The 9,290-nt window shown below is 41.7% G+C and overlaps 1 protein-coding gene across 3 annotated transcripts in view; it reads right to left on the bottom strand.

Moving 5' to 3' along the window:
* Positions 1 to 2,204: 2,204 nt before the first annotated feature.
* The window catches only part of zswim7 (zinc finger, SWIM-type containing 7), a 50,252-nt gene continuing 43,166 nt past the window's right edge, over positions 2,205 to 9,290 (bottom strand). For all 3 annotated transcript variants that reach the window (XM_080210711.1, XM_080210712.1, XM_080210710.1), the window contains exons 5-6: positions 4,271 to 4,375; positions 2,205 to 3,463 (exon numbers count right to left, since the gene is read on the bottom strand). In XM_080210711.1, coding sequence (XP_080066837.1) covers positions 3,335 to 3,463; positions 4,271 to 4,375 — 234 coding nt within the window. In that variant the 3' untranslated portion in view covers positions 2,205 to 3,334. The remainder of the gene's footprint in view (positions 3,464 to 4,270; positions 4,376 to 9,290) is intronic.

The following is a 9,290-nucleotide window of genomic DNA, read 5'->3' as shown; positions in this document are numbered from 1 at the left end:
TTACTGATTAAAATGCGAATCCTTACACCTAAGGATTTGCATTTTAATCAGTAATCTCTAAACTGTCTGTGCTTTATATGCTCTGTCTGAGGCCAGAACTCTCCATTCACCTGACGAAGGGGGTAACCCCGAAAGCTAGTGAGTATATTATCAAATAAATAGGTTGGACTAAAATCTGGTGTTATCAGACTTTTTACAATGTTTTTTCAGCCATAGGGCTGGATCTCAGGGAAACCTATGCTGTGGGTGAACTTGGATTTTAGTTCCCTTTGTTCAAGAAATAGTTTTTTTTATATACTCTCACTCTCCGACTATAACTCCCCTCTCTTCAACAAGGCTGAATTTATCTGGATTCCCAAAATTAGCCTTGGTCCCTTGTGCTGCTTTAACATTCTGTCCAGCTCCCTCAAGATGCGACAGCCAGTTTATTGAGTGCTGTACATGTGGCAGCTTCATGGTCCAGCTTACACCAAGTCAACCTCCAGCCTTTACTTATTCAACTGTCCTTGCTTATGGTGACTCCCTGACCACATCACCCTGGGCGACTGCATACCATTAGGCTAAGTCCAGTTAGTAAGCACTTGCATATTATTTCACCCATCCCCAAGAAATGTCTGTAAGGCCCAGTTTGAGGACTATTGATTTAACAGAAGCTTCATAGAATCACAGAATACCACAGTGCAGAAGAGGCCATTCGGCCCATTGAGTCTGCACCGACACATGAAATGTCCTGACCTGTCCACCTAATCCCACTTGCCAACACTTGGCCCATAGCCCTGAATGTTATGGTGTGCCAAATGCTCATCCACATTTTTAAAAAAGTATGTACGGCATCTTGCCTCCACCATCCTCCCAGGCAGCGCATTCCAGACTGTCATCACCCTCTGAGTAAAAAGATGATTTGTGCTATATATTCTTAAACTATAACTCACTTGTACATCACACATCAGAAAATGAAAGTTCAGCTACTCAAGGGATGAGTTTCATGAACTGGGACATTGCAGTCATCGTACCTAATCGACCTAACCCACACAAGCTTGGACTTTGGGAGGAAACTGAAGCCCCAGAGGAAACCCACACAGACACAGGAAAATGCAAACATAGTCATCCTAACTCAATAACCTTACTTATAGACCTTTTAGTTTCAGTTACTGAGCGTTGGAGAGCAGTTATTCTGTGAGTTCTGTGATAGTCACAGACCAGGTAAGTCCCAAAGTTCTAACCCTGGTGTAAGTGAAGTGAGCTGATCTCACTAGGAAAGACTTCAGTTAGTTCAGGCTATTTTACATATCCCATGTCACTGGGAATGGACTGGGAAAGCAGGATCTGCCAGTATCCCAATATCTCTGTGGAAAGTTTCCAGATCTCAGTCAGAGCAGAACCAGACTGAGTTTGAATGGCCCACCTCAGTCAATAGCCTGTCACTCCAAATCCAAGGTCACACAAGGAATGGCCAGGGGGTGAAGCCAGTGAAGGGAATACACGTGGTGGGCCGTGCGAGGGTTGCTCTCAGATGTGGCTTCGAGAGTTGCCTAGTGCTTCATGTCCGTTAGTGTACGCTTACTCTGGACCAATTGACGGGCAACACGACAGCTCAGCGACTATCACTGTCTGCTGTACAGTTACAGGGACCCGGGTCGGATCTCCAGCTTGGATCAATGTCTGTGGGAGTTCGCACATTCTCCCCGTGCTTGTGTGGGTTTTCTCTGGATACTCCGGTTTCCTCCCACATCCCAAAAACATGCTTTTAGGCTGATTGGTGTCAATAAATTGTCCCTGAATTGGATCTCCCTTAATCTGGCACACATATAATTCCCTAAATTTCCACCCCCCCTTTATTGTGGAGTTCCACTAGAGGTAGACAAAAACACCGACGAGCGACATAAGACTTGAATAAGACTCACTGAGTGTGTTAAAATGGGCGGCATGGGCTTGTAGGGCCAAAGGGCCTGTTTCCTGTGCTGTGTTGTTCTTTGTTTGACTTACTGATCTACACTTTCTTCAGAGTTTGAAGACAAAAGAATGGTTAGCAACTGACCTCTTCCCTTGACAACAGAACGATACTGCTCTGCTGCAGACTTCACAAGTTCATAAAGAGACAGCACTCATTTGTTTAAGTAATTCATCAATAAACCAACACAAGTGAATGCTTCTTAATTAAGGCATTTATTTTAATGAAATAATTCAGAATAACAACAGTCAAGGAATCAGGGCGCAACTGTTCTCTGTCGATGCCTGGAGGCTGGTCCACAGACCCCACTGGAAACAGGAGAAGTGACAGACTATTTTATTTATCCAATGTTACAATGAATGACAGGGGCTGTGTGCTTTCTGTGTCAAGCCCTCCATATTACTGTTAATGATATTACATTTTAATCACACTAAACAGCCTCAAGTATTTACCAGTGTAACTGATGGCAGCCCGGAACAGCCAGGAGTTTCTATGTGTTCACTGCTCACATTTGGTTGACTTAGTTGCTGTTTTCATGCTGTAAGGAGATGGAGGGTTCAGGCAGAGTCACAATCTACAAGCAGTTACTTTGGTAAGTTCTAATCTAATGATCTAATCTATCATGGGACTGAAAGTTGAATTTGCAATTGAAAAATTGAAAACAAAACACTGCTGGAGATAATTATAAAATAACCTGTCAAAATAGACAGGACAATTACACACAGGACAATGCAGTAAAAAATAAAAGCTGTATTATGTAGCTACTTTCCACAATCTCAAGATGTCCCAATATTTGGAAGTAAGATACCACAAACAGCAAATGAATAAATGAGCAGAGAATCTGGATTTAGTATTGTTGTTCAAGTGAACATTTCTGTGCGAGAGAATAGTCCTGCTCTTCTTCAAGTCCTGTGCTTCAGAATTCCTCACTGTTCTTGATGAATGCTCCATCAGAAAGATGTCAATGCAGGATTCTCTCAGTGCTGCACTGAAGTATCTGCCTAGATTATGTATAGTTCAGAGTAAAGCAGCAAAGACTATGGTCAGCCAGGTTTACTTCAGTTACACTCGAATGTGGGAGCTCTGGGTTACTCAGAAGGTACATTGTTTGGATATGATGTTGTCCTTTCTATTCCAGGATGCAAGGAACAGCTCTGCCTCTTTCTATCTGACAGTTATATTGTTTGACCCACAGTATGGATCCCAGTTTTATCTTTTCAACAAAACAGTTAGTTCTCATCGTCCGCAGTTTTAATTTTCTGTGTTGTGCCCCAAACTTTGTAACTGCAGAACACTAAGGGTCAGTTTGTGTGTTTGTATTATCAAACACACACACACATATATTTAATGTCTCTCAGTGGTTTGCTCTTCCCTGGATGATCTTTAATATGCTGAGACTCCTGCTTCTTTGTTCTTTGCCAGCAGAAGGCTGGTGAGTTGCTTATCTGAGACTGCCAGCTGGTGATACACTCCCATGGTTTGGCACAGGTATACAGCGAGAATATGCTTACACTGCAAAATCAGGAACACTGTAAAAACCTTCAAAGGAAATTGCTGTTTTCATTGTTCAGAACTTGCCTTTGCCTTATTTACTCAAAATATGATATTCAATGTTAAGCTTATGAATGAATCATTGAATGTGTGATTAGCAATACAATTAATTATCCTGGGATACTGGTGTTCAAAGTATCAGCAAGTCATTTATCAGGGAATTATGTGACAGTTTAGAGAATCACAGAATCCTTACAGTACAGAAGGAGGCCATTTGGCCCATCAAATCTGCACCAAACACAATCCCACCAAACCTGTTACTCCACATAGTTACCCAGCCTATCCCCCTGATACTAAGGGGCAATTTAGCAGGGTCAATCAAACTAACCTCCAGATCTTTGAACTGTGGGAGGAGACTGGAGCACCTGCAGGAAACCCACATAGACATGGGCAGAACGTGCAAACTCCACACAGACAGTGACCCACAGCTGGAATTGAACCTGGATCCCTGGTACTGTGAGGCAGCAGTGCTAACCACTGTGTATCTAACGTGGAGAGTTGAGATGCTTTGAGATCTTTCTTGACATTATGTAAAGGTGAATATATAAAGCAATTAATATGAGGGTATCTATTGGCTACCCATCAGGTGAAATAAAGGGTATTGATTCTTATACCCTAACTGTGATTTGAGAACTGTTACAAGGGCTGAAATATGAGAGACATGACTGGGTCTATTTTGCAGCATGGAGTGAACTGTCAGGGATACACATGGGATGAAGAAACAAAACTAGAAAGTGCTTGTCCTGTTATTTGATTCTAATTCCTTACCAATATATTGTCATTCCTTCGTAAAACAGAGTACATGAAGGCTGGACAGGAGCAGTAGAGGCAGGAGCTTAGGCAGTAATACACCTGACCAGAACTCCCTTCAACCTAAAGATCAAAACAAATTATTCTTTCAACTCCACACAAAAGCACAGCAGAAAATGTCCAAGTCACAAACTGGAATTGATTGGTAAGGAGAGGGGATAATGCCGATCTCGGACAATCACGGTCCAGATTATTTGAAATAGCACAACTTGCCATTCTAACCTAGGCTGTGGCCAAAACGTTCTTCTGTGTAAATAGATACCTCCCCTACCCACAAATCCAGCACACACAGCCCCACCACAACATCTCTCGGCCAGTTAATCGGCACAAGTACCCCTCCAATTATGCAGTATAAACAAATCAGTTATAAGTAGTGAAACATATTCAGACGCAGAGAATGCCAACAGCAGTGGTAACAGGTCACTGGCCCAAATATAAACATCGACAGTGTGAAACTCAAACCAATAACAGGCAAAAAGGATAAAGGAAATTAGAGGAGAGATAATCTGGGTATTGGTGGCCTATACATAGAGAAAGCCTTCACAATAAGTCACATACCCAATGTAGGGACAGGCAGGCTTTACATTCAACAAAACAAGGGAAATCCCAATTAGCTCATTTACCCTTTTGCTTTGTATACAAGACGCTTTACAAAGGCCGAGTGGTTAATGGGGAAAAAGGATTTATGCTGAAACTCGCTGCAAAACCACTTCCATTTTCAATAAACTGGTTTTGATTCATTGGTTTTATTATCATGCAAAACTGTCCTTTTATAAATATAAACCATGATACAGCTTTACACATTACGCAATTAGCACAGTGAGCCTGGCCTTGTGCTGCTGCTTGGTCTGAATTCCATATACAATTCAAGCTGCTATGTCCCAGCACATACAGCGTATTAGAGTCAATTATCCAATATTAAAGAGTGTAGAGAGAGCTTTACTCTAACTAACCCAGTGTTGTACCTTTAGCTTTACTCTAACCCAGTGATGTACTGGGAGTATTTGATGGGACAATGGAATTATTCATTTCCCGCATCATTTATTATTTTTACCTTTCAGGAAGTTTATCCAATTTCTTAAAACATTCCATATCATTTGCATGAAGAACTGTTCTGAATTTCCCTTTATCCATCGAATATTAACTGACATTTGTACAGCACATTTAATGCAGAAAAGCATCTCAAAGTGCTTTTTTTAAATTCATTTGTGAGACATGGGTGCTGCTGGCTGGTCAGTATTTATTGCCCACCCGAGTTGCCCTTGAGAAGGTGGTGGTGAGCTGCCTTCTTGAATCACTGCAGTCCATGTGCTGTGGGTTGATCCACAATGCCATTAGGGAGGGAATTCCAGGATTTTGACCCAGCGACTGTGAAGGAACAGCGATATATTTCCAAGTCAGGATGGTGAGTGGCTTGTTCGGGAACTTCTAGGTAGTGCTGTTCCTATGTATCTGATGCCCTTGTCCTTCTAGATGGAAGTGGTCATGGGTTTGGAAGGTGCTGCCTAAGGATTATTAGTGAATTGCTGCAGTGCATCTTGTAGATAGCACACACTGCTGCTACTGAGCGTTGGTGGTGGAAGGTTTGAACATTTCTAGATGGGGTGCCAATCAAATGGCTGCTTTGTCCTGGATAGTGTCGAGCTTCTTGAGTGTTGTTGAAGCTGCAGCCATCCAGGCAAGGGAACAGTATTCCATCACACTCCTGACTAGTGCTTTCTAGATGGTGGACAGGCTCTGGGGAGTCAGGAGGTGAGTTACTTGCTGCACTATTCCTAGCTTCTTCACCAAAGTTCAGAATCTTTATTTCTGGTCTTTCTTTATCCTTTTCAATAACTACTTTAAATTTTACCAGTTTATGGTTGCTGAAATGCTGCCCCACGAACATTTCTACCATCTGACTGACTTCATTTCCTAAAATTGGGTCCAGTACTGCCCCTGTCTCCTTTACATTGCTCACTCAAAAAGCTCTCCTGGATGCACTTTAAGAATTCCACTCCCTCGAAGCCTTTACATTTTGCCTACCCCTGTTAATACTGGGGAAGTTGAAATGCCCTACTATCATTACCCTATTATTTCTACACTTCTGAAAATTGTCTACGTATCTGCCGATCTATCTCTCCCTGGGGGGCCTCTAATTCACTCCCAGAAACGTGATTGTCTCCTTTATGTTTTTAAGTTGCACCACATAGCCTCAATTGAGAAGCCTGCAAAGATTTCATCCTATCTCACTGCAGGAACTGATTCCTTCATCAGTATTCCGACACCACCTCCTCTTTTACACCTCCCACAACCTACATTTACAAAATCAGACCTAGAACCAACTTGTGAGATGAGTCAAGTGTTAAATGTTTGAAGTTTGGAAATTTCAGGGTGTTTCATTATTAACTGGGAAAATACAGATGAAAGTTAATTGTGAGTGAATTTCTCACAATGTGACATAAGGGGAAAATCAGAATCATCAAATGATGAAATACAAATTCAGCCAATAAAATGGCTTCCTGAAAGACCAATCCAATTAGTCACACTTGCTCACTCTTTCCAAATATCACTGCAATCTTTCCCATTTTAGCTAATTGTACAGAATGTACAGAGGTGTGAAGTGATTCATTTTGGTAGAAAAATGCAGAGAGACAATACAAAATAAAGGGTACAATTCTAAAAGGCCTTCACGAGGAGAAAGATCTGGGTGTTTATTTACATAAATCATTGATGGTAACAGCAGAGGTTGAGGGAGCAGTTAATAAAGCATACAGCATCCTAGGCTTTATTTATAGGAATACAGGATAAGAAAGTTTGGCCTCAAATGATGTACCAGGTTCTAGCACCACATTTTAGGAAGGATGTGAAGGAGTTAGAAAAAGTGCAGAAAAGATTCACGAGAATGGTTCCTGAGATGAGGAACCTCAGTTATATTGATAGATTGGGGAAGGTGGGACTGTTTTCCCTAGAAAAGAGAAGGTTGGGAGGAGAGTGGCTAGAGGTATTCAAAAACAAGAGGACCCTGGATACGGTAGATAGAAATTGTTCCCATGTACACCCAGTTCCAGGTCATTAATTGATATTAAAAAGCATTTTTTGAACAAGGGTGCAATATTTTGAATTCTCCAATCCTCAGGCAGTATCTAAGGAAGCCTGGAAGATTATGCCCAATCCTTCAGGATTTCCAGATTTATTTCCCTTGGCATCATCAGATACATCCCATCAGATCCTGGTGATTTGTCAACTTTTAGGTACAGCCAGCCTTTTAATGTTTGTTTGTCAATTTTTAGCCCCTCCAGTGTCTCAACCACCTCCTCTGTTAACATAAATGGGCAGCATCTTGTCTCTTGATAAAGATAGACATGCTTTTATGTAACTTTTCTTATAACCATCATTCATAAGACAGAGCCTCTGACAGTGCACAGTGTTGCACTCAAGTGCCTGTCTTGGTAAACACGCAAGCTCATTTGTACCTCTGCCTTCATGAGTAGATCCCCTTTTTGGTCCTAATCTGCCCCAACTCTCCTCTTACTACCTTTTAAAAAATATGTCTAGAAGAATTTTGGATTTTCTTTTATGTTGGCTGACAGTCTCTTCTCTCTTTGCCTCTACGATTTCCTTTCTCACTTTTTTTCTGAACTTTTGATATTCAGCCTGATTCGGACTTGTATTATCAATTTGATATCTCTCAAATTCCTCTTTTTCCTGCTTCACCTTACTTTCTATTTCTTTTCTCATACAGAGAGCTCCAGCTCGGAATCTATCTCAAGTGTACCTGCACCATCCCTTGTTCGGATATAGTTTAGACTGCCAATCTTTGACTCTAGCTCTCACTCTGCTGAACTGGGCCTCCTCCAGTCTGATATTTTTATGTTAGATTGCTCTTTGTCATTTTCCATGGGTATCCTAGACTTTATAGCACTGTGATTACTTTTCCCTAAAAGTTTGAACAAATGCAGCTTCATTAGTCTCTGCATATAACCTTTATCCTTGGTTACCAACAAATCTCATCTACACCCTCTATAAAGCCTTGACATGAATCAAAATTGTGATGCAGCATTGGGTATAATAATCCAGTTGGATACAACCGATGTTTCATTAAGGTTTAGCAGAACAAAGAAAGGGGCACAAACAAGAGGATGTCACTAAATCGCCGGGCAGAATGGGAAAGTTAGGGAGCAACTGTACCCTGGACTGGAGGAAGGGGGTTAACAACAGGTTAGTAAACCCTAAATAGGAAAAGGAGGAAGGTCTGTTAGGAGGAGTACAGCATGTTGCTAAAAGGAGGAAATCAACAGGTGCGGGAAATGAACAGACTGCTCAAACCCAGATCAGTCACCAAATCCACCAAAGCAATCAGAAAGGCACATTAGAGACTGCGATGCCCAAAATGCCAGTGCAATGGTACAACGGTGTAGGCACACAGACTGCAGTCAGACACAAGAGGGGATGCTTTCCATCAGGTACCATCATTGCAGATTTGTCCTTTATAAGCTGGTTTTCAGTTCCTCCTGGGTTAGTGACAGAACTGTCACATAGATAAAGTAACTATGGTTTAGTGTAGGTGAAGCTTTTATTTGCATATAGTTCATAATGTTTCCTCACCTCGATATGCTTCACAACAGGAAAAAAAGTACTCACTTTAGTTTTGTTCAATATTTTATAAACACACGCAACATATAAAGGTTTGCAGTGTCAGTGCAGGTGGGGGGGTGGTGTTAATTACATGGGTGTTGACACAGGAAAAAGATGACAATGAGTGCAGCAAATGCAAGAGTCTTAATATATATCAGCAGACACAGTCAAACGTACAGAGAAAATGTCCCACTGACTGGCACAGAGTCTTTCTTCCTCCTACAAGGTGTTAAATAGGTTTTTGTGTGTGTGTGTGTGTGTGTGTGTGTGTGTGTGTAGGAGCCCAGTGCTGAGGTTATCTCGGGCACATTCCAGCTGGCTGTCACTGCTGTTCCTGTTGGGCTAATGTAGCACAAATTGG

Source organism: Carcharhinus amblyrhynchos, chromosome 23 (assembly GCF_965287045.1).
Source record: "Carcharhinus amblyrhynchos chromosome 23, sCarAmb.v2.hapA, whole genome shotgun sequence".
NCBI classification, from domain to species: domain Eukaryota; kingdom Metazoa; phylum Chordata; class Chondrichthyes; order Carcharhiniformes; family Carcharhinidae; genus Carcharhinus; species Carcharhinus amblyrhynchos.
This window is presented reverse-complemented; position numbering and strand designations above follow the sequence as displayed.